This window comes from Macrotis lagotis, chromosome 4 (genome assembly GCF_037893015.1).
Source record: "Macrotis lagotis isolate mMagLag1 chromosome 4, bilby.v1.9.chrom.fasta, whole genome shotgun sequence".
In the NCBI taxonomy this organism is placed as follows: domain Eukaryota; kingdom Metazoa; phylum Chordata; class Mammalia; order Peramelemorphia; family Peramelidae; genus Macrotis; species Macrotis lagotis.
The window spans coordinates 163,330,015-163,354,884 of NC_133661.1; the positions used below are offsets into that span (position 1 = coordinate 163,330,015).

Sequence of the window (24,870 nt, forward strand, 5' to 3'; positions counted from 1 at the left end):
GAGAGAGGGAGACTTTAGTGAGAAGCTGGATAGCATTGCCAACTTGTTCTTCTAGGTCTTGGGAGTGATGGTCTTCAGCTAATTTCTTATATAGACGTTCTGAAAACTTATAGTAGTGGAAAGAATTCAGGAAGGTGGGTGTAGAATCCTTACTTCAAATCCATCACTGCCTTTTGAAATCTTGAAGAAACTCACTTGACCTCTCTTGGCCTCAATTTCCTCATCTGTAATATTAAGAAGGTTAGCTGAAATGATCTCTAAGTTCCTAGCCTATTGTCTTCTTCTCCCTATAAACATAAAAAAAAATCACTCAAAGTTATGCATTTAGTTCATCCAACAATGAAGCAAAGGCACTTTCTCACTTGTGATAACACCAAACAAACTAGAAACATTTATTTCCATAGACTCTCCTGCTAGGAGCCTCTTAGCAAAAAGAAGCATCAACATGTCCACTTGTTCTCGTTGCTAAGGAACTGACTGAACTGAACCAAACTAAAGAAATATGTTTTCTATGAAGGTGTCTTTTCCTAGATCCCAAATGGTTCTTTCAGCAAGTTATTTCCCTTCTCTGGATCTCAGTTTCTACATCTGTATAAGGAAGGGATTAGATGAGATTTCTCTAATGTCATTTCAATGTTTTATCATTTCTATAATATAATTTTAAGTGACTGTGTATCTAGTGACTGGCACATTGGTAAGTATGCAATAGATAGTTGTGGATACCTCACTCCACCCACCTGCCCATCCTACTCACCCCTTATTTTTCTTTTTTCTTTTTTCTTTTTTCTTTTTTGGCAAGGCAATCAGAATTATGTGACTTGTCCAGAGTCACACAGGGAGTAAGTTTCAAGAGTGTGAAGTTAGATTTGAACTCGAGTCCTCTTGACTCAAGATTTTAAGGTCCTTGAGGAGACAGATTGTCTTTCTTTTTTGTATTCATGTCCCTAGATTTAGTTCAATGTTTGTACATCATAGATACTTAATATATTTTTTGATTATTGACTTGAATGAATTTGTTGTTCTAATCTGCTGAATTGCTATAATATGATTCTGAGAGCAATTGCAGATTTTATATCTTCTCATAAATAGGGGGTTACTTACTAATAGGTCAATAATTCTTTTTTTGTGAGAATTTTGATCTTTTGAGCAAGAGAATAGTGGATATCTCTATGATCTTTAGCCAAAAGACCGACTTTGTAATCAAAATCCCAGTTCTAATACTTATTAGCTGTGTGGCTCAGGCAAACAAGTTGATTTCTCTAACCCCAGTTTTCTCATCTGTACATAAGAGCTAGCATTTTATTCTTGTTATTGTTGTTGTTGTAATTCTTCAGTTGAGTCTGGCTCTTTGTGACCCCATTTGGGGTTTTCTTGAGAAAGATACTGGAGTGGTTTTCCATATCTTTCTCCAGTTTTATTTACAGATGGGACAACTGAAGCAAACTGTGCTAAGTGACTTGCCCAGAGTTCCACAATGAGTATGTATCTGGATATGAACTCTCAAAGATGAGTCTCCCTGACTCCAGGCTATCCACTCTAATTAACTTTTTAGCTTTTGCCAAATCCTATACTCATCCTCAAAACAATTCAAGGAAGCAAGTAGTAGAGGAATTACTCTTCCTAATTTATGGATGAGGAAAATGAGCTTCAAACCTTGAAGTATTTAACAACAGCTAATAAGAATACTTGTCCAAGAGGTTTTAGAGTGGATTTCCTTCTCAGTTATAGACTAGACTGGGTGACCTCCCATGCCATCTCCTTCCAACTCTTATATTCTGGTCTTTTGTTTCACAGAAAAGGTGAGTTTTGATTCAGCATTTTGGAATAAAGAAATTACATGACTTTCCAATGATTACATAGCTAGTAAATGTTGGATGCAACATCAAAACCCTGGATCTACTGCTTATTTTCACTACATCATACTTGCCTCTTCATATTTTCTCATTTGTGTAAGAAAAGTCTTTTGTCAGTCTTTAAACATTGTAGAAAAGAGAGAGAAAGAACATTAATATACTATCATTTATTTGTGCTATGGCATAGTAGATAGAGGGTTAAGAAGACTGTGTTCAGGGGCAGCTAGGTGATGCAGCTAGAGCACCGCCGCTGGAGTCAGCAGTACCTGAGTTCAAATCTGGTCTCAGAAACTTAATAATTACCTAGCTGTGTGACCTTGGGCAAATCACTTAGCCCCATTGCCTTGCAAAAAACAAAAAAAGAAGAAGACAACTGTGTTCAAATTCTACCTTTGATATATTCTTGCTTTATAATTCTGGGCAAATCACTTAACATATACTTCAGATTTTTTTTAATCCAAAGTGTGGGGGGGGCAAGACATTCACAGACATGAGAAAGGTCACAGATCTCAGACTGGGGCTTTGGGGGAACAGAACAGGAAAATGAATACTTCATCCAAGATAACTTAGATACTCAAATAATCAATAACTGAAAAGCAGTTATTTCCTTGGGGTGGAGGACAGGGGCTTGATTAGAGTATTGCCATAGAATTAGACCTTTCCCAAACCAATTCAAAGAAGGGATGGGTTATCTGCTGACCATAGCTGTTAACTAACATGTCAATATGTTTTTGTTTATATATATGTGTGTGTGTGTATAAGTGCTTGTGTGCGTAAATAAGGTTTTGACAATCTTTGTTACAGAGATATAAGCTAAATTAAATATATGTATATTGATATGTATATTGATTGTGTATATTGATACACATATATACATATATCTGATGTGAACTCATTTGGTCATCATCATCATAATCCTGCAAATTTAACAAATAAAAAATCCCCAGGATGGCAACTCTATCCACTAATGTGGATTTCAGTTTGTGACTTTGTAATTAAGTCTGAACCAAATGAAGTTTAAATGATTTGTCCAGAATTACACAGCTAGTAGGTGTCAAAGGCAGAATTTGAACCCAGGTCTTCCTGACTTTTAGCCTTTCTTGACCTTTTATGTATACTTTGTTATGCTGTCTATAAGGGAGGTTGGTATGTTATTCCCATTTTACAGATTTTTCAAAAAACCAAGGAAAACTATTATTTGCCTCCAAAAGAGAGAGTCATGTAAAATGAGAGGGTTGTACAATATGTTGGTAGTGAAGAGAATTTGGAAATATTATCATTTTGGAGGACTTGATAAAGTCCTGCACATATCAGTTCCCAAAATACCTAGAAGGCACTAAGTTAAGCTTAGAAATAAACCAGACCTCACAACTGATAGACAGAAGCCCCATTCCTAGTCAGCTCCATGGCAAACCATTCCCTGCTTCCATCTGAGGCACCTGGGGGCAGTCAGAGGAAAAATTACCCAAGACCACTTTCCACAGACAGACTGACAAGCAGTTCCAGGGGCCTTGGCTTCTGCTGCTCTCCTCTCCATCTTCCCCTGGACTGCAAAAGTGTGCCCTAGAGATTAGCTTTCATAGTCCAAGTTCCTTTTGCAAAGACACAGCATCCCAGGTTTCAAGTCTGTTCCAAAGCAGTTTATGCTTCTGCAGTGAACTAGCTCAGTCCCTTTTACTTGGAGCCCAGTAAACAGCCAGTGGCAGCAACAACAAGAATTCCTAGGTCACTGCCTTAAACACAAGATCACAGAGGAGAGAGGGCTACCTTGGTACAATAGAGCCTGCCAATTGTTGCTGTGGCAACCAGCTCTTGGTTTTCTATGCTGAGACTTCACATTTTCAACCTCAACAATTCATAAATACCATATTGCACTTAATTTATTTTTAATAACAGGAAAAAACAATTTTATTCTCCCCTAACAAAATGTCCTTCCCAGAGGAGGTTTATCCACTAGTCCTGATCATTTGTTAAGTGGCACTAGGAGAAAATTGAAAACACATGTAAAATGGAGCCTCACTGCCTTTAAAAAAGAGAGAGACCTTGCTATATCTAATGTAGTTTTAAGCTTCCCCAGCTTAAAAAAAAATCAATTATAGCATTTTTCCAGTTTCCCCAAGCCCTTGTCTAATCCAAAGTCAGATTGGAGCATGGCTTCCCTCACCTCCACTCTTCTAACTCTCCTGAGGGTGATGTGACTATAAAAGGGGGAGTCACTGAAACCTGAGTCTGGATCTTACTGTGTGACCCTAAATATACCACATAAACTTTCTGAGCCTCAGATTCCTCTGTAAAATGGGGATAATAATTGTCAGTGTTATGTGAAAATCAAATTGGACACTATGGATAGCGCTTCACAAAGCACTGAATAAATATTAGCTATCATTTTTGCCCACAGACACACCCTGTCTGGACAAACCACTCTTTCATCTCACAAAATCTACATGTCTCACCCTTCCCTTTATAGGGCATGTAAGTATGGCTTGAATTTAATTGGTGCCTAACTTGGAATATATATTTGTTGTAAGGAAAGAGTGAGTTTAGAGTGAGAAGACCCTGAATTTGAAACCTCACTCTGGTACTTGTTAACTGTGTGATGTTGGTTATGATTTTTACTTTTCTGGACCTCAGTTTATTCATTTGTAAAAATGAAGGGATGATTTAGATATCCTCTATAGCAGTGTTGTCATACTCAAATAGAAGTAGAGGTTATATTCAACCATACCCACATCCGTAGGTCTCATATTGATTTACAAAACTTTGTTAACATGGCCTATTTCCCAGGTTCATTTCAGTCTAGTTTGGGCTACAGGACATGGGATACTGCCATGTGCTTGGACAACTCTTTCAAATTCTAAATGCTAAGATCTCTGAACAGTTGTCTTATGTGTTTCCCTGTCAGTGTTGAATGTCATAACTGTGATCAAAAAATGTTGTTTTCTTGTGGTATTTTGTGTTATTGGGGATAATTGTTTCCATTCACTTCAGACTCTAGCCTTTCACGATTGTATGTCTGTGTATGAATGTTTTAAAGAAGTACTCTGTTATAGGTCTAGAATAACCAGAATTTCCCTTCTTAGTTATACAGTCATCCATCAAACAACACATTTTAAATAATGAGGCTCTTTTAGAAACATAATCTTGTACTTTTGTTTCTGATTTTATTGATCTTAAGGACATAGAACATAAGATGAAGCTCTCCAGGTGGAATCAGAATTTTCATACTGGAAAGGAACATAGAGATTATGTTCCTTACTTTAAAGTTGGGGAAACTGAGACCCATGGGAGTCATGGTGATTTGTCCCAGTCACATGGTTATTCAGTAACAGCATTAGGGCTAGAATTTGGGTCACTTGTCCAGGACTTCCTCCATGACACAATGCTACCTACTTGTTTTAAAAGGCAAATTTTACAGGTATCATAAAGAGGGAGGAATTGTTTTACATTATCATGAATCACAAAAGCCAAATTTTGTTTCATTCATGAGCAGTGTAAAAATTGCTAATTAAAGATGCCAAATCTCAATGAAACCTGAGAGTGAATAAAAGAATGGCTGAAAAATTGTTTTGCAAATCTTTATATATGTGTAAGCATTATCTCCCCTGATCAACTGTAATGTTCTTGAAGGCAGTGATTATTTAACTTCTGTTATTGTATTCTCCATGCCCAACACTTTATAGTCTAGATGTTTAGGGAATACTTGTTGATTGATTAATTTGGAGTCAAAAGACCCCACTGCTTACTACCTGCCTAGCATCTTGTGTCTCACTTTCTTCTTCTGCAAAATAAAATAGTACAATGTGCTGATAGTGAAGTTCAATCCATCTGGAGATCTGAAGTTCTATAATGGGGCATGGCCAGAAGTACAAAACCCTCCCCTGACATTCTGTCTCCTGTCTTTGCAGCACACTACAAGATGATATATTTATTCTTCATGAACAAGAATATGACAGTTTGCTTGAATCAGTCTTCAAGACAGAATTCCTAAGCCTCTTAGCAAAACGTTATGAGGAGAAAACCCAGAAGCAACTACCTCTGAAATTCAGTAATACGTAAGTAGCCACTAGCAAGAAAGCAAAGCTTTCTGAATCTAACCAAGGGATGGTTCCTTCTCCACACTATCTCTTGGTGGAGGCAGGGAAACTTCCCCAGTTCCCTTATTCTAACAGTCTCCATTCTTATCCCATTCCTTTCAATCAAATGGCAACTGAACCTTTGGGATACCCAGCCTTTCAGGAGTCAATTTATAAGACAGTAATTACTAAGCCGAGTAATTTATTTGACTTTTTTTTGGAGAAAAGAGAGTAAAGTGGGAAATAATGGAATTTTTCATGGCAGTCCCCCAAAATGTCTATTTTTTTAATGGTATCATTATATTTCTAATATCCCAGGTTCAAAACTCAAGCATTCATTTCACTGCATCCATCCAATAAGCCTCTATCTCTACAATATCTCTCAAATACAGCCTCTCATCTCCATCCCATATTAGCTCAACAGACTATCTTTCTATTAGGCTCCTGATTAGGTTTTCCTGCCTCCAATTTATTACCTTTTTAGTCTCTTTTGTATCACCACCATGATCATGTCACTCCTCTACTCTCCTATAATAATGATAATAATGAAGAAGACCACAACATCAGGGAGGTGATGCCATGAAAGCACATGAATTAGATTTGAGTGGCAGGGGGTGCTATGCTAAGTCACATGCCTCACTTTTTCTTCCAGAGCCACCTGTCACCTGGCCAGATATGAATCAGGACAACTGTAGATGACCCTGGATGTAAGGCAAAGTTGAGTGACTTGCCCAAGGTCACACAGCTAGTAAAAGTGGCAAGTGTCTAAAGCCAGATTAGAATTCCTGTCCTCCTGAATCCAAGACTAGTGTTCTATCCATTGTACCACCTCATCTTTAATGGCTCCCCATTGCTCTTTCTCTTCTGGTATAAATAGCCCTTCACAATCTAACTTTACCAGGTCTGGCCAGCCTAATCCCATATTACATCTGCCATGTTCTACCTATGTGGTTGCTGTTTCTCAGTCTCTTTTACTGGATTATCATCCACATCCTGTTCTCTGACTGGAGTTGTATCCCAGAGCCAGATCCTGAGCCCTTTTCTCTCCTTACCATCTTCCTCATGAGTCTAATGAGTTTAATTACCACTTGGATGCAGATAATTCCCAGTTCTTTTTCACTAGAGCTCTAGTCCCTCATTTCCAAGTAACTTGTAGACATTTCAAACTGAATGTTCCAGAGGAAGCTCAAAATTCAATTGACAAAATCTCTATCCCCCTCCAAATCCTGTTCCCCTTTCAAACTTTCTTATCTCATTCTAGAGAACAACAAACCTTCCCATCAACCAGATTCACAGCCTAGCAATCATCCCTGTCTCCTATGCTTTATCTCATCTCCTGAATCCAATCATGTGTCAAGTCTTATCCTTTCTACTCCTGTGGCATCTATTGCTTCCAATCTCTTCATAATATTCACAGCTGTAATCTTAGTTAAGGACCTCTACCTTAATCCCTCACCTCTCTCAGGAATTATTACTTATTCTTTTCTAATTGGTTTCTCTGCCTTATGTCTTTGCTCTGCCCAATCCAATTTATATGGCTGCCAAAATGATATTCCTAAAGTCAGTCAGCAGGTTAAACTCTGTAACTCTTCTACTCAGGAAGCTTCAGTAGCTCCCTAGTGCTTCTGGGATAAACTACTTATTTTTGTTTCTTGGCTCTTCTTCCTATGCTGATTGCACATTACTCCTTCCATCCACTCTATTGTTCAATTAAATTGGTCTCCATGACAACATGCCATCTTCCAAGGCAAAGCTGTGCCTCCTGACTAGAATTACCTCCCTCTTCATCTCTACTCTTAGAATTCCAAACTTCCTTAAAACTCTACTGCTGTGCCACCTACTTTTTAAAGGACGCCTTTTCAAGTCCTCCCAGCTATTAGTGTCAACCTCCTACTCCATTTACTTTGTATTTGCTTCTGTTTCCCATAATACAGTGCCTGACTCAATGAGTATTTCATAAATCAATGTTGATTGCTTGACTAGTTAATCCCATTCTCATACAGTCCTCTTCCATCTCTGTGCCATTCCCTCAACCCACATAATCTGGGACAGACTCATTCCCACTCCCCAAATTCCATCTGCTAAAGGAAAGAAGGAAGTAAAGTACTTCAAGGCCCAACTCAATGGCCACTCCCTCCATCCTCCTTCCAAGGAAGTTTCTATAACCCCTTTCCTACCAGGTGAGTGTGACTTCTCATCACATTGTACTTGGACTTCTCTCCTTGTCATCTAATAATTATTGTTTATGACCTCATCCTTATTGGATTCTAAGCTTCATGAGAGCAGGTTCTTTGTCATATCAATAATAGATAGCAAGAAGTATGATCAAATCACTTGACTAATACATGGTAGGAGTGACCTAAAACCCTAAAACTTTGCATCCTTAGCCCCTACTTGGCACCTTTATCCATAGGGTGGAGGGCCAGACCTTTCATTACCCTGGTACTCCCTCTACCTGTTGAGGTCAGCATCATATCTGCCACTTACAATCTTTCTGTCACACGGATCATCCAAGGGCTCTATTCTCTGTGCTGTCTCATCTTACAGTCTTTACAGTCTTAAGACAGCTGCCTGGAGCAGGTTCCCACAAACAATAATATCAGAGGCAGGACCCGAACCCAAGTCTTCCTGGCTTTGAGTCTTGTCCTTTCTATATTCTACCATGATGCCTCTTCCTTGCCCATTATTATTATTCAGTCATTCAGTTGTGTCCAACTCTGTATGACTACAAGGACATTGTCCTTGGGACCTTCTTGGGAAAAATATTGGAGTGGTTTGCCTTTTCCATCTCTGGTATGTCCCCATTTTACAGATGAAAAACTGAGGCAAATAGGGGTTAAGTGACCTGCCCAAAATCACGGCTATTAAATGCCTAAGGCTAAATGATGAACTCAGATCTTCTGACTCCAAGTCTCATGCTCTATCCATTGTACCACTTACCTACCCCACCTTATATGTTTGCTAATTAAAAAGTGATGTGCATTCATGGAGCATTCAAGGTGATGAGGATAGTTGTACTTCGAGGGGGCTAATTGATCCACACCTTGCATAGAATGTGGAAGCTTCTAATAAGTTGGTTTCCAGTTCCATGGTGCAGTGGAGAGAGTATTGGGCCTGGGTTCTAATCCTGCCTGGCAAGTCCCTTTTGCTAAACCTCAGTTTCCTCATCTATAAAATTAAGGATTTGGACTTTAAGGCTTTTAAAGTCTCTCCCAGATCTAAGTATCCTTTTGCTTTCTTTTGCCCTTGAATATGTTTGTTGTATCCCCTGACAGCTCTACATGGTGACAGGGATTACATTCACTGAGAATAAAGAAGATGTCTGACCCAGACTTGGGAAGGACCTGAGTTCTGAACTTATCCTGGCTTGCTTTCTAATGATGGGCACAGGAGGGATACTGTCTAGGAGAAAGGGTCAGACCATTGCTCAGTGTGTCTGCAGATAGAAGACCTCAAATTAGTAAGCATATACCATCAGGCCAATACCAGAGCCAGCTGAATTATTTTCACTTGAGTATCTCAGTTCAGACTCATGTTGGCACCTCTTCCTTTGCCCTATTTATTTTTCACTCTGGCAGAAACCAGAATCAAAAGGGCCAGGGCTAGAATACCTCTATCTTTGGCACCGTGCAAACTCTATAAAGCTGTCCAGGACTTCGGGAATGCCAGACCACACCCCTACAGACCTTGCCAAGTTCACTACCTCGACTCGGCTTCCTAGTGAGGACAGGAACAAGACTCCATCACATATTGTTGACTTCTGGTTCTTGTTCATCTTTTGAGTGTTATCTATCATTTCACTGATATGTGGAGTTTCTTATAAGAAAACATTTCCTTCCCATTGGAGACTGACCAGTGTTTTGGAATATATATATAATCATAGAAAATTGACTGAGATATTTAGAGTTTAAGTGCTTTAACCACATTTCCACTTCCAGTATGTGACTGACACTGGACTTGGAAGACAGGTTTTCCCGATGCTGTGATGAACTATGATGTGACATTGCCTCTCTTCTCAGCCACTTATTCCTTTGTAAATGTATTTGTCACAGGCTTGAACTGAAGTTAAAAAAGGAGAACTGGGGCCCTTGGAGTGCAGGGGGCTCCCGCCAAGTGCAGTTCCATCAAGGCTTTGGGGACCTCGCCATTCTCAAGCCCAGTAACAAAGTGCTGCAGGTCAGCATCGGACCAGGGCTACCTAAGAATTCCCGTAAGTGTGGTTTTCCTTCATATTTCATACAGAGTGGATTTTCTAAAATGTGTATGCTGACCTAAGAAAAGGACTTATGAGCTTTCCTGGATTAATCTAATAAGTATATTGTATGCAGCATAATAATAATGCCACACTTGTAGAAAGTGCTTTAAGATCTAAGATTATGCATATGCTATGGAATCTTATGCTAACCATCTGGAATAATGCAAATGTTATTATTGTTATTTTCATATTATGGACTAGGAAACTGGATCAGGAAGACTTTGATTCAAATCCTAACATTTGCCCACTGTGTAATCCTAACCAAGTCCCTTTTTTGAGGGTGTTAGACTCGGTGACCCTTCCAGCTACCAGACTGTGGTACCTTAACTAGACTCTAAGATGTCAATCACAGTGGCCTGACCTTAGACTTAGACAAAAAGCTATGGGCTCAAAACCTACTTCTGACGCTACTTAAGTTACCTTGAGGATGACATTAATATATCTGTACCTCAGTTTCCTCATCAATAAAATATGACTGTAATACTACCTGAAGTTCCAGTCTCATAGTGTTGTCATGAGGATTAAATGAGATCATAGTTAAAGCACTTTACAAACCAACGTTTGTAAAGCACTGTGCAAATCGTTATTGCAAAGGTGATGTTTCAGCACTCTTCCCTCTATGTAAGAGCTACCTCTACACAGTGCACATGAATGAGACACTTAGAGGCACCCAAAAGCCTGCCTCCCTTAGGAGAAGCCCTTCTGGACTCAAGTTATCGATTTCCTTTTTATCCTACGTGCAGATCTCAAAACGTCATGGCCCTATCACTAAAATAAACCTCTCCTTAACATACATTTGCATGTTTACAGGTAATGTTCACCATTCAGGGAGTCTTGAGTAATAATGTTAATAATAATGATGATATTTTATATACTTTTATTTATATTATATCTAAGTTTTATATTAAATATAATATATTTTATATATTGATATATGATATTTATATATTGCTTTAAAGTTTGCAAAAGTGTTTTACATACACTATCACAAGCACAAAAATCATTTGAGGTTTGTTTTATCATTTCCATGTTACTTATTGGGAAAATTGAGACTCATGGAATTTGTTATTTGCCCAATGTCAAGAGTTAGAATTTGATCCCATGAGTTGTATGCTCATTAAAACATTACACTTCAAATGGCTATGATCCTATTTGAAATGGAATTAAAACTAGACACAGTCACAATGGTTTAAATCTCAAATTCTTCCCCTCACCAGCCTACCACCCTCTCTGCTGCAATTATACTGCCACTTTTACTTCCTGAAAGTCCTCCAAACATAACCTTTCCTCTAGCTGGGCTCTCCTTCCCCCTCCACTGTCAGATTCAGTGCTCATACCCACCTCCTTACCTTTGTTTCTCTTGACATGTACCCTCAATCTGACTTCCCTAGTCAAATCCTGCCGATCAATATATAACATTGTTTTCTTTAGTGTTTTGTTGTCTTAGTATATTATTCTCTCATTGTCTTATGGAGGTTAAATCTCAGCTCCACAAAAATAAAGTGTTCATTTCAAAAAAGACAAGTCAGTTCATTCCCACAATTCCAGAAGAGTATTTTTATTCCATTGTAAATAATTTTTTTCTGTTGAAGTCATCTGTCTTAAGGCAATAAGGTGCTTTTTTAAAAACTGCAACATGAGAGAGAAGGAACTTCAAAAACAAGCAAGACATCTTTGAAACTAATGTATTTTATATTATATACTTATTATTTTTGTTTTGTTTTCAGTTCTGAATTCTTTCCACCCCTCCCCTACTCACCCATTGACAAGGAAAGAGATATAATACACATTATACAGAGGAAGTCATGCAAAACATATTTCCATGTTGTAGTATGTGCATATTTTCTAAAGCAAATGGTATGTATTAGAGAGTTGTGACTTCATATGCAATCCTGGTTTTCTGATCTTTTTATACAGAAATGCACATGACCTGACTAATATGGAAATATGTTGAACATTATTGTATGCAAATAGAAAATATCTGATTACTCACTGTCATAGGGAGGAAAGGGAGGGAAGGAGAAAAATATGGACCTCAAAGTTTACAAAAAGGATGAATGTTGAAAACTATTATTGCATGTAATTGAAAAAAATTAAATAAAATAATATTCAAAAAGAAATTAATAGGCATATTGTCTGATGTCTGTCAAGTCTTGAATAAAAAAAAAATTCTTAGAGTTTCTTCCAAAATAAATTTTAAAATTTGTTGAAAGATAGCAAGATGCTTGAGAAGAGGAAGCATGGTGCCACCCACTCAGATTATCACCAGACAGCTCTATCAGGGGATAGGTGTGCAGGAATGCTTTCTGATTTTCATAGGAGTGAACTTTATTCTTCTCAGCTGCCATATTACATGAAAACAAGGGAGTGTGAACCTCTGAAGGTCATCTATCTTTTGACAGTCTCTACAAAGAGCCTTCCTACCATCTGGGTTTTCAGGTTTGCTGGTAGGGTTTCTGGATACATTTCAGCCTTATCTTCTATTATCTAATGCTACAACCAGTTAAATTTGATAAAAGAAAAACCAAAATTTCTAAGACTTGTGTGTAGTTTTTCTGTAGTTTTTAGTTGTGGGACCAAAAATCTTTTATTAGATATTAAATTGCATATACTTTTTTTTTGCACTGGAACAATTTAATTCATATAGAGGCAAGGTGCAGTGTACTGTCTAACAATGAGGGCAATACAAATGAGCCATCTGCCAGCATTGGTAATGAGAGAAGTATGGCTCAGTTTACTTTCCCATTCACCTCTAAGCTGCTGATGCCACTCTTCCCAGGTTTGCAGAAGTGCTGTTCTATATGCCTTATGATTACAGTGTCATTGCTGGGAAAAACTCCAGTCTCCTCATTTTTACAAAGGATGCAACTTAGGCCTCGGTTAAAGGACTTGTTGTTGATCACAAGTAGCAGAGCTAGAATTCATTAACAATGTCATACTACCAACACATCCTCCCTTTGCCTTTTGGGATTTCGGTCTCAAATTCTTCCAGATGTTTCCTTCCGGAAATCAAATGAAATAGGCTTACCCAAAGGGCAACGTCCCATCACCTCCACCCTGTTAAGGTGACTTCATGCTGTGTCTTCTGTTGATTTTTTTTTAGGCCCCACCCGAAGGAGTGTTACCCAAAATAGAGGCTATTCCAATAGGTCTCAGAATCCAAACTACCCCATGAGAGCTGCTCCCCCACCTCCAGGTAAGTAGAACTCTTTCTTCTATTTAAACAGTGCCTTCTGAGTTGATCCCAAGAAATATGAACTTACTTGTTATAACTGTAAATTCTATTAGTGAATGAAATCACCAGTGAATGCACTCAAATTTACTAAATCTTCTTGAGGCTCAATTTGGAACATGGAACAAATATTCCTACTTGTGAATCACACAGGTCATTGCTTCACTGACCATATGGATAGCTGAATTAACTCTTTGCATTTTATTATCTAACTGGAGGAAAACATCCTTCCATCGATTATAATGGAAGAATTCCTCATCCAGGATTCCCATTTTCCTGTCCAACTCTCAACCCATAGGATGCTTCCTTCATCATAATCAAAAGCTGAGCAGGCTTTCAGTTATACCCTATTTGTGATTATTTACAGGCCCTAATAATAAGTAGGAAAATGTCATTCTTAATTAAACATTAACCAAGAATCTATGAGCTGCCACTTTTCTAAGTCCAGAGGGTTAAAAAAAATAGTCACAATTTTTAGAGAGGAACTTAATAACCAAGTGTTTCTGCTTTTCTTAGAAAATAAAAATTAGTATACCACTACTCTAAAATAAAATGAAACTCTCCCTTAAAATCTGATTAATATTTGAAAAGAATCCATTATTTGTCTAGGCTTTTTTCCCCATTATTTCCATTCAGCATTAAAATTTTACAATCAAAACTGAATGCTGTGAAATTATAAAGACCTAAAGAAGAAATAATGAGAAAGCTCCTTCTACCACCCACCCCTCCCCCTTATTTGCAGAAGTTGGAGAATGTGGGTGTAGAACATTCCATATGATGTTGATCTTTTTTGATGTATTGATTGGTTTTGATAAATATTCCTTGCTCCCCCATCTTTTCTTTATTATGGTTCTGTGGCAGGTTAAAGGAACATATATTGAAAATTATAGATGGCATAAACTTTCCTCTTCCAAAACATTCAGTAAAATTTTTCTTTTTATTCAATATTTTTACACTTATTTTAAAATGGACAAGGACTTTTTGAGAGTTTGAAGATTTTGGATTTCTAAGGCTAAAAGTCCATTCCTCTATTTTAGGGAAAGATTTCACTTAAATCACCCTAGATATATGGATGTAGCCTTTTCTAGAGCAGGTAGTTAAACAAACTGCTTTAGTCCCCAGCTCCAACATGCTACATCACATATAGGTTTTCAACATGTGTTTTTGAATTTTGAATCTGAGTTTGAGAGATTGGACTCCCCCCTCCCTTTGCAAAGGGTTCCATGGCTAATGGGGGGGGGGGGGTTCTGTCAGTCTTTAGAAAGATCCTGAAAAGTGGAAAACCCAACAGAGATTCCTATATTGTATGAGCTAGAAGAGACCTGAGACATTATTTACCCCAACTTCCCCTGACTAAGTTTTTACAGAGGAAGAAGCAGAAATGACTTTCCAATTGCAAATGGATGACTCAGCCAAGACTACATCTCCTTGAGCATCATGTGAGCACCAATGTGTATGTTTCTCCTGGCTTGCATATAAATTTGTTTAAGAGAGGATGAAACTCAAGTAATCCCAGTCTAAGACTGCCCCCTTGTTTCTTCTTCATCCCGGAGCAGGAAGCTGGCATCTGAGGAGGCCCAAATGCAAAATAACACTGACCCTTATTGTGTATGGGAATGAGACCAAGAAAAGGCAGACTGGCATAGGTTCAAGGAAAGTCACATAGGGTTGAAATTTGATCTTCTTGACAGCTAACTTGTATTTGGATAGTTTTCCCCAGTCCCAATGGTTTAACCAAAGAATATTTGCCACTGCATGTCTCAAGCTTATTTAAAAAAAAAGTGACCCCTTAAAAAAATCTGGCCCTCAACAGAAAATGTGTGGCCTGTTGATTAGATAGTGGCCCACTTGCCTACCCAGGATCTTGGTCAGCCCTCTTAGGAAACAGTCATATATATTATATATTTGTGTGTGTATTTGTGTGTGTGTGTGTGTGTGTATTTTCCCCCTTTAGGCTACATGAGTACACACACCAAACAACTGCAGTTGTTGTCCAGAGTCTGCCCAGGCCCCCTCCTCTCCCAATTTCCAATACTATCTTGTTTGTTTTGGTAGGCCATTGAGAAGAAAATGGTAACTACCTGACTTGTATCAAGACTTTAAAATTAGATCCATTCACTGAGAATTGGAATGTAAAATTTGAAAGTTATGAAATGTCCTTTAGATACTTCTCAAAAGAGGGATAGACTGCACTAAGGAAGGTCAGAAAAACTAAGAAGCATTTTCACTTTTCTTTCCCTCCATTCTCTGACTAGGATATCATCAAAATGGAGTCATCAAAACCTCCCAGTTTGTCCCTCATCCCCAGACTCCTGGAAACACAAGATCCAATCAGAAAAGCCTGTACACATCTATGGTGCGTCCACCCTTACCTCGGCAACAATCAACTGGATCTGACAGAGTTTCCCAGCAACTTGAAAGCCTGGACTTCTTAAAGGTTCCAGATCAAGGAGCTGCTGGGTGAGTGTCCACATACCACTAATTAATCAAGAGGGCAGCTTGAGTCCTCTAAATAACAATCCAGATTCTGAAACCTTTTTGTTCCATCTTCACACTCCATATGCCCTTTGAGAGAGATATTACTGGGGGCATAATAGAGAGAGATTATTGACTGATCCTGTGATTTAAATGATGCAACAATTTCCCAGTTGAGGAAATGTTGACTTTTTCAAAATGGCACCTTCCCTGATAATTACAGTATTAGAGATTTGTCTAGATCACTGAGAGATTAAATAACTTGCCCAAGCCAGTCAGTCAAAAAGCATTTACTTTAGTCGTTGCTTTTTTGTTAAATTTTATTCATTTAAGGCAATGGGGTTAAGTGACTTGCCCATGTTCAGTTAGGTAATTAAGTTTCTGAGACCACATTTGAACTCAGGTCCTCCTGATTCCAGGGCCAGTGCTCTATCCACTGTACCACCTAGCTGCCCCTATTCAGTTTTTTTTTAAATCTAACTCTTTGTGACCTATTTTTGGAATTTTCTTAGCAAAGATATTGGAGCGGTTTGCCATTTCCTTCTCCAGCTTATTTTATAGATGAGGAAACTGGGGCAAACAGTTAAGTGACTTGCCCAGGGTCCCACATGTAGTAAGTATCTGAGACCATATTTGAAGTCGCAAAGATGAGTCCTCCTGACTCCAAGCTGGATACTCTATTCACTTATCACCAAAGTGCTCTATGGTTCCAGTGCTGAAGATAAAAAAAAAGGCAAAATTTAATCCTTGCCTTCAAGGAAATTTCACTCCAATGGGAAAGGCATAAATGTCTAGGTACATACAAAAGATATACAGAATACAATGAAGGCAAACTGGAAGCATCAGAGAGATCAGGAAAGGCCTAAAGGATAAAAACTGTCTTAAAAGATCAGTATTTCAAGGTTATAAACAAATGAGGATGACTTTGAGGCTGTTTTGAGTTTATTCTTGAATCAAGGGTTTGAACTGGTGTTAAGTGGCTCCTTGTAATCTTCCAAAGAGCACAGATTATGACCTTCAAGTTATGTATGTGTATCATACAAATTGGTTTTTGCACACAGCTTTGGTGCATTTAGGGCATTCCTGAGGAAATACCTTATACATCTTGTCTTCACAAAATTCCAGGTGAATAGAAAGGAATTATTCTCAATATTTTCCTGGAGAAAGGAAAGTGCTTAAATTAATTAGTAAATGGGTGAAAAGAGCTGGCAAAGAGTACTTGCAATCATTATATTTGTTCTAAAGTGATTAGATTTTTTTAAAAAACTTATTAGATATCGGGGTGGCTAGGTGCCATAGTGGATAGAGCACCAGCCCTTGAGTCAGGAGTACCTAAGTTCAAATCTGACATCAGACACTTAATAATTACCTAGCTGTGTGACCTTGGGCAAGTCACTTAACCCTGTTGCCTTGCCAAAAAAAAACCCAAAAACCTTATTAGATATCTTTTTTTTATAATGTTAGTCATTTCCTGATATTCCTACACTGATCCTAGAACTGTACTTCCTGCCCCCCAAATTCCCCAAAGGAAAACGCCAGTATTGTTAAGGGAAAATTAAACAATAAAGCACTCTCTGCACCTGGGGTTCCCCAATTTCCATAAGATGAGGAAGGAACCATGTTTCATCATCTGTCCTCTGAGAACAAGTTTGGTAATTACATTTAATCTGCATTGAGTTACTTGTTAATGATGTTTTTCTTCCCAATGTTGTGGTATGTTGTTCTGCTGGTCTTGCATCAGTTCCTACAGATTTTCTCACAGTTCTTTGAATTCATTCTGTTTCTTGTGGCTGCCTCTTCTCTTGTAGGTCATGCTTTGAGTAAAAGTACATGGCTGTACTGTAAAGGTCATGGATAGTATTATGTCTCCCTAACAGTTTCAGGGAGGCCTCTTCTGGTTATATTGATGTGGATTTATTAGTCATCTAGGGACAAAGAAAATCCCACCACCAAAAGGTAACAAAAGGTGTATACTGCTAGACCATATAAATGGGAACTGACCCTGTGGATGTCACCTTTCCATATGAAGATGAGAAGAGTCCTATCATAGTAGTAAATGTTACTTCATCCTTGTTTCTCATCCTTGCCACATTAGGGCAAAGTGATAACCTCGGATCTGCTCCTAATATGTCCAGTAAAACAACTTTGCTGTTTCACCAAAAAAAAAAAAAAATCCAGCCCACTCTCCTCCACTGTTCCTCCATGGGCCCAATTCATTGTCCATCTGAATGCTGTGTCAAGATATACATATTGCTGGACAGATTTAAATCATGGGTGGGCAAGTAAAACTCCTGGGGATTATAATGTGATTACAGATATTAGATCTTCTTCTAAGAAATGGCAAAGGATTCTAATGACTCTTATTAAGAGTCTATGAAGAGTGAGGTGGCTGGGTGGCACAGTGGATAGAGCACTGGCCCTGGAGTCAGGAGTACCTGAGTTCTAATCTGGCCTCAGACACTTAATAATTACCTAGCTGTGTGGCCTTGGGCAAGCCACTTAACCCCATTTTCCTTGCAAAAAAAAAAAACTAAAAAAATAGTCTATGAAGAGGTGTTTTACCAAATGAATGCTTTTCATAATAAAACAAGAAATACAATGAAATCTTACTTTCCTAACATCTTGCAGTTAGTTGTAAATGTCTTCCTTTTTTTTAATATTGCTTATGAAAGCCTTGTTTATTCCCTACTGGTACCTTTATTGAAGATACCCTCTGCTAACATAGAAATGATTTTCAAAGATTCTATATAAAAAGGAGAGTGGGTATCTATGTTAGTGAATAGTCTAATACTACAAGCTAGATAGCTGTATTACAAAGATCTAAGATATTGGTATCTTCCCCTTGAGATATCATATATATTGATCCTTCAATATACACATAATTGTCTTGCCTTATAAATCTCCATGTCTCTTCTGTTTGTGGTCTCTTTATTTTCTTTCTGGAATGCTTTTGGGTAACCTTATTTAGTTGGATACCTTGCCAAGATTTCTTTGAATTTCTATCCTCCACTGCTTCTTGATGTTTTGAAACAGTACTTCTCATAAGTGTCCATATTTTTTTTGTCTAAGATCTTAAAAACTAATTTATATTCTAACCCAGTGTTGCATTTGGCTTCCATCTCTCTTCTATTTGGCAAGTATATCAGACATTTGCTTACTAAAGCATTTTTGAACTCCTAGTTTCCTTATTATGACAATTAATATACATTGGTGAAACTTCTGGATAAAATCATTACAAGCCATTGTTTCTATTGTTTCTATTGTCAGTTTCTAATTTTTAAATTTTACTTAAGTAGTTTAAGGTTGAGTTTTATCATTTGTGTTCTGTATCTTTTATTCATTATCACTTTTTAAAAAAACTAATTGTAATCTTAGCTCTGATAAGTTGATGGTCTGACATAGAAATAATTTACTTTCTGTTGAAATTCCTTCTTTTTTTTGTTCTTTGTGGTGTCATTCGATATTATCCATATCTAGGAACTCTCAATTCTTTTTTCAAAGAAAGTATTCATAAAAAGGTATGAAATGTCTCTGTACCCTACAAATCTCTTTTGATTAATTTTTTCCTGAACTATGTTATTCCATTTATTTCTCTGACCTTTCTATGCCTTTGAACTCACTAAGTATCATCATAGAGTATATATATTGATTAAAATATTTTTATCAAGGTTCTTCAAAGAGCTTCTCATTTCCTTATCAGTGGATGTTGTTGAACAATCTGTGGCTCTTTTCATGGTTATATTTTATTAAGTTTATCATAAGTACAAAACATAATGATACACAATGATATATAATAATATACAATATCCCATGCAATTATGTTTTCTTGTTGCATAAAAGAATGTATCAAAACCTTTTCAGTCAACTTCTTTCATTATATTCCCAAGGAGTACCATTTTGCTGCAAATTCAATCTTCTGGTTTTATTTATAACAAGAATGTCTAAATTGACATGATTCAACTCCTCTGATGCCATGTGTACTCATCTTTAGAATACAGAAAATCAAATTAAAATTTATTGATGTCCTAAAAACTTTGATTCTTCACAAAGACCTGTTCTGATGCCTCACTTGGGGGGCATAGTAGTCACCCTGAATTCTTGATTATACTAATGGATTGTACACTTTCATAGTTCTACCATGCTGGAAAGACTTCAAATTGCCCCCAGTTAGAAAAGGACCAATGTAGCTAGCTAAAGAGAGCATATCAGCAGGCACTGAGTTAAGATTTAACAATAACTTTTGACTCCAGGATTAACAGCTCCCAAATTGCATCTTCATCTGCTTCTACCTTGTATCTTTCCCCCCAGTGGGCAACAACTTTCACTTAATATGGATTTAAATTTATACTTTGGTGGCTAAATCTAGACATTATGCATCTTCTCTCCCTAGCATTTTTCTTCGTTATACCAAAAGTCCTTGCAATAAGGGGACCTTGAGGATTTTTTTGCTTTGTGAACTCCTTTAGCAATCTGGTGAAACCTATTTTCAGAATAATGTTTTTAAATGCACAAAATATATAGGATTGTAAAGGAAACTTAAGTATATTGAAACAGTTATTGATGTAGTTACATAAAAACCAGTTCATGGACTCCAATTGACCAGCTTTGCTGTAGTTGTGTTACAGATGGAAACACTGACCCTAGAGAGTAAATAAATAGCTAGCAGGTAGCCGTATTAACACCCTCTGGATTGGGCTCTCACAATTGTTTCCCCAGAGTACTATGGCATAATTAGTATCTTCTGCTTTCTCTTGGGCCAGAAGGTAACTGTTTCTGATTGAGCTCAGTTTAAGTCAAAGGACTTTTCCTTGTAATGCTGTTGGAAAAGCAATGCCCCGACATGGCAAAAGCACACTGCTCTCAGTTGTGCTACATTGCTCCTCCCTCTGAGAGCAACAGCAACTGCCACCATTGAATACGGCCTTCTTCCCAGGGACAAACAACATGAACTGCTGTAGCAGATGAACTTTGGGCTGCATATGGCAACTCCTGTACATGCCATGCCATTCCAAGATAGACAGGGCATGATAGCTAAACAGTAAATTAAAACAAACTAAATCCCTTTGCTCTCTTTCCAGCTCACTCTTTGCTTTAAAGTTGGCAGCCCCCAAAAGTCTCTCCTGCCCACTTTGCACAGGCTCATCCATCGGACAGATGGCAGCATCTGTCAGCCAAAAGCAGCCAATTTAGGAAGTTTATATCTTAACCCAGCTGGCATACGTGCAGCCTTCAGTTGCCTGGTACCCCCCACCCTGGGCTATACAATATCCTTTATCTCCTCTGCAGCCAAGGATCATGCAGATGCTAGCTCATTATCTCAGCCACTGACTATGCCATTAACAGGAGAACCAGAATCTCTATATATTCATCAGCCAATCACAATGCATTGGTTGACTGCCTACTGTGTGCAGAACACCATGTGATGGTTCAGTATGTTCAGAATCAGTCTTTTTCTCCTGTTTGAACCAAAATCTAATGTAACAATGTTCCTGACAGGGAGGGCACTTTGACTTGATAGATGAGATTTTTCTAAAACTTTATAAAAGGACGATGGGGTGAATTTCTCTCAGTTGAAACCAGAGAGCTTGTACAGAATGTTTCCAAAGCTGTAAGATTACCTAAAGTTAATGGTTTCTCTTGTGCCAAACAAAAATCAAACTTAGCTTCTAATCATGGGAGGTTGTTAGAACATTGTCCTGGACCTAGAAGGGAATTCTTAGATCGGATCAGGGAGTTAAATGAGGATCATGGTGAATACTTAGAATTCACTTCAGAAACAGAAATTCCTACATATCCACAAATAATATTTATAAATTTGCCAGCCTGATAGCACTATATAAATGTACTTTATTATTGTTACTATTATTATTAACTTAATAAGCAACTCAAGAACAGCAACCTCTTGGCACTTAATATTTGACAGAACCAAGAATAATACCCCTTGTTCTCTTGTCCTTATGGCTCATCTTTTTGTTTTTCCTTAGGAGAGAGGAAAAGCAATTATATAATTGGTGTAAACTGACAGTTTTTCTTGGTGGCTCACCCACTTATAATCTGGATCTAATATTTTAGAAAGTCTGCAGTTTCATCAATGCAAGCAGACTTAATGTTGCTTATACCCTTCTATGCTTTAGTGGAAGGTCTTTGTATCTTTCTGTTACCCAAAATTGTTGTTATTTGGTAACCAGCCTTCTGCTGGTGCTCCTCTCTTAACTTACCAGAACCAGGTTTGAGAAAGCAAACATGCAGGCTATCTTTGGGCTTGGACTCAAAGCCTTTTTGTTCCACTGGCATCACTCAGATTATCTCTCTTCTACCACTAAGTGGGAGTATGGGCATTCACTTAGTTCCTTCCAAAAAACTTAGCATTATAGGAGCATTTTTTTCTTTGAGGTCTGTCAGTAATGGAGAAGAAAATTTAATTCTTCTGTCCTCATAAGATTCAGTTTATTAACAAAGAGAAAGCCAATAACTAGGTTCAGATAAACCTGACATAGTACAAATTTGGGACAAGGCTCTTACTGCAAATCAGAGCCAGTTGGATGAATTAGTATATATTAGCAGTAGCAACAAATATTAGCAAGGGATCTGACAGGTGGCAGAATTCAGAAACCCGGCTGAAGACCAGGAATACTATAATGGTCAAATCAGGCAAATCATGGTGGTATAGTGGACCAACGGGAGACTGGGACCCAGAAGAAGGCCGGACAGTAGATAAAGACTGTCCAAAGGGCAGCTAGATGGTGCAGTGGATAGAATGCCACCCTGTAGTCAGAAAGACTCAACTTCCTGAGTTCAAATATGAGCTCAGACACTAGCTATATGACCTTGAGCAAGTCACTTAATCCTGGTTGCCATGGTAAAATGAGCTGGAGAAGGAAACAGCAAATCATCCCCATATCTTTGCCAAGAAAACCCCAAATAGGGTCACTGAGAGTCAGACGTGATTAAAATGATTGAACAAGAACAAAAACAACTCAAAGGATTGAGCTTGGTTAGCCCATGACTACAATATAATAAACCTATTGTTCAGAACTTAAAGCCATGAAAAAGGCCTTGACTATAGAGTCACATTTAGTGAGTCAAGTTATTTTCTCAAAGTGAGAGTTTCTTTTTTGTTTTGTTTTTTTGTCCTTCAGTTCATTTTACAGATGAGAATACTGAAGCAAATAGGGTTAAAATGACTTGCCCAAGATCATGCAACTAGTGTCTGAGGCTATATTTGAACTCTGGAAGATAAGTCTTCCTGACTTCAGAGCTATCATTTTATTCTCTCCATTGTACCTCCTAGCTGCCCTTTGAGCTGGTGCCCTTTATGTACTGGCCAGTCTGTTTATCTGGATCTCAGACTCCCACTGGTGTACTATATCACCATGATTTTCCTGTTTTGATCATTACACATTTGTTCTTTTCTTCATAATAGCTATGGTACATGCACAACTGATGGTAAACAGCGCCTTCTTTTGACCACTTTGCATTTTGTCATTGTTGGCATCCCTTACCAACTTCAATATCAGCTCCCAGCAAAACTAGAAAGTCATTTGTTTTTTACCTTACTTATACTATGCAGTGTCCCCATCTAGTGGTAGAGAAGGTAACTTTTTGCTTGAAGAAGCTTAAATTGATTTGTCACCCACCACCTGAGGGCAGGAAAATGAGCAGTTTCCAGAAAGGTTTCTAGGGAAAATAGTGATACAACCTGTAAAGTTAAATCTTCATTAGTGCAGGTCACTCACAATCTGCAGAAAATCTTACTGGCTGAGATTGCTTTGTTTTAGAGAGAGCTCTTAACACTTACTCAAAAGGAAATGAACATTGCTTAATTCCATTGCCAGGTGAGAGGCAGCACAAAATAGGGGAAAAGATACACATTCACTGACCTGGTCAGAAGGAATTAATTAAAACAACCATACCAAAGGGCAGCTAGGTAGCACAGTGGATAGAGCACTAGCCCTGGAGTCAGGAGGACCTGAGTTCAAACTTGACCTCAGACATTTAATACTTAACTGTATGACCTTGGGCAAGTCACTTAACCCCATTGCCTTGCCCAAAAAACCAAACAACCACCCACACCACCTATAATCTCATAAAAGGCAATAAGAAACAAAAGTCCCAGAGGGAACTGTTTCTAAAGGTGATTGACCCCAAATTGCTGAGGTACATGTGCTTTGCAAAGAATAAGTGTGATCTAAGGAAAATGCAAGCCAATTAATGCCCCTCCAGGGGTCACTAAAAGCTTCAGCACTAAGGATGCCCCAACCTAACATTCTTCCTCTCAATATCACCAAACCCATGGCCCAAAAGGCCACCATCAAACACCTACATTCATCAGATCTAAATGCTACTTTGTACCAATGACTGTTTTAGAGGCTCGAGATTGAGGGTCAAATACAAAGCAGCCCTTACCTTTAAGGGGTTTACATTCTACTGAGGTAGGCAACATGTATACATCATTAAGTATAAAGTACATACAAACTATAAAAGCCAAAGCCATTTCAGAGAGGACACTAAAATCTGGGGCTGGGGACCAAGAATTGTGGAGGATGTGGCACTTGATTTGGGCTTTTCAGATAGCTAGGCATTTGAATAAGCAGAGGTGAGAGAAAAGATTGCACTCAAGGCAGCAGAGACAGCCAATACAAAAATTTGGAGGTGGGAAATGGACCATCATGGATGAAGAACAGTATGACCAGTGGAGGAAGAATGTAGATGGACCACATAGGTTGGAGTCAGATGGGTAGGGCTTTAAACGACAAAGGAGCTTGCATTCTTGATCCACAGGTTGATAGAGGGAAGGCATTATGATTTCTTGAATAGGATTGAGGAATAGTCAAACCTATGCTTCAGGAATATCAATAAGGAAGCTGTGAGGAAGAGTATAGTGGAGAGCAACTTGAGAAAAGAAGACTAAATAGTTATTGCAACAGAATAGATTGATGATAGCTGCATCAGTGAAGAAAATGGGGACAGATGGGGAAAATG

The 24,870-nt window shown here is 38.1% G+C and overlaps 1 protein-coding gene across 1 annotated transcript in view; it reads left to right on the forward strand.

Moving 5' to 3' along the window:
* The window catches only part of MYO1E (myosin IE), a 248,439-nt gene that overhangs the window by 206,630 nt on the left and 16,939 nt on the right, over positions 1-24,870 (forward strand). The window contains exons 23-26 of the mRNA XM_074234549.1: positions 5,759-5,905; positions 9,979-10,136; positions 13,285-13,377; positions 15,669-15,873. Coding sequence (XP_074090650.1) covers positions 5,759-5,905; positions 9,979-10,136; positions 13,285-13,377; positions 15,669-15,873 — 603 coding nt within the window. The remainder of the gene's footprint in view (positions 1-5,758; positions 5,906-9,978; positions 10,137-13,284; positions 13,378-15,668; positions 15,874-24,870) is intronic.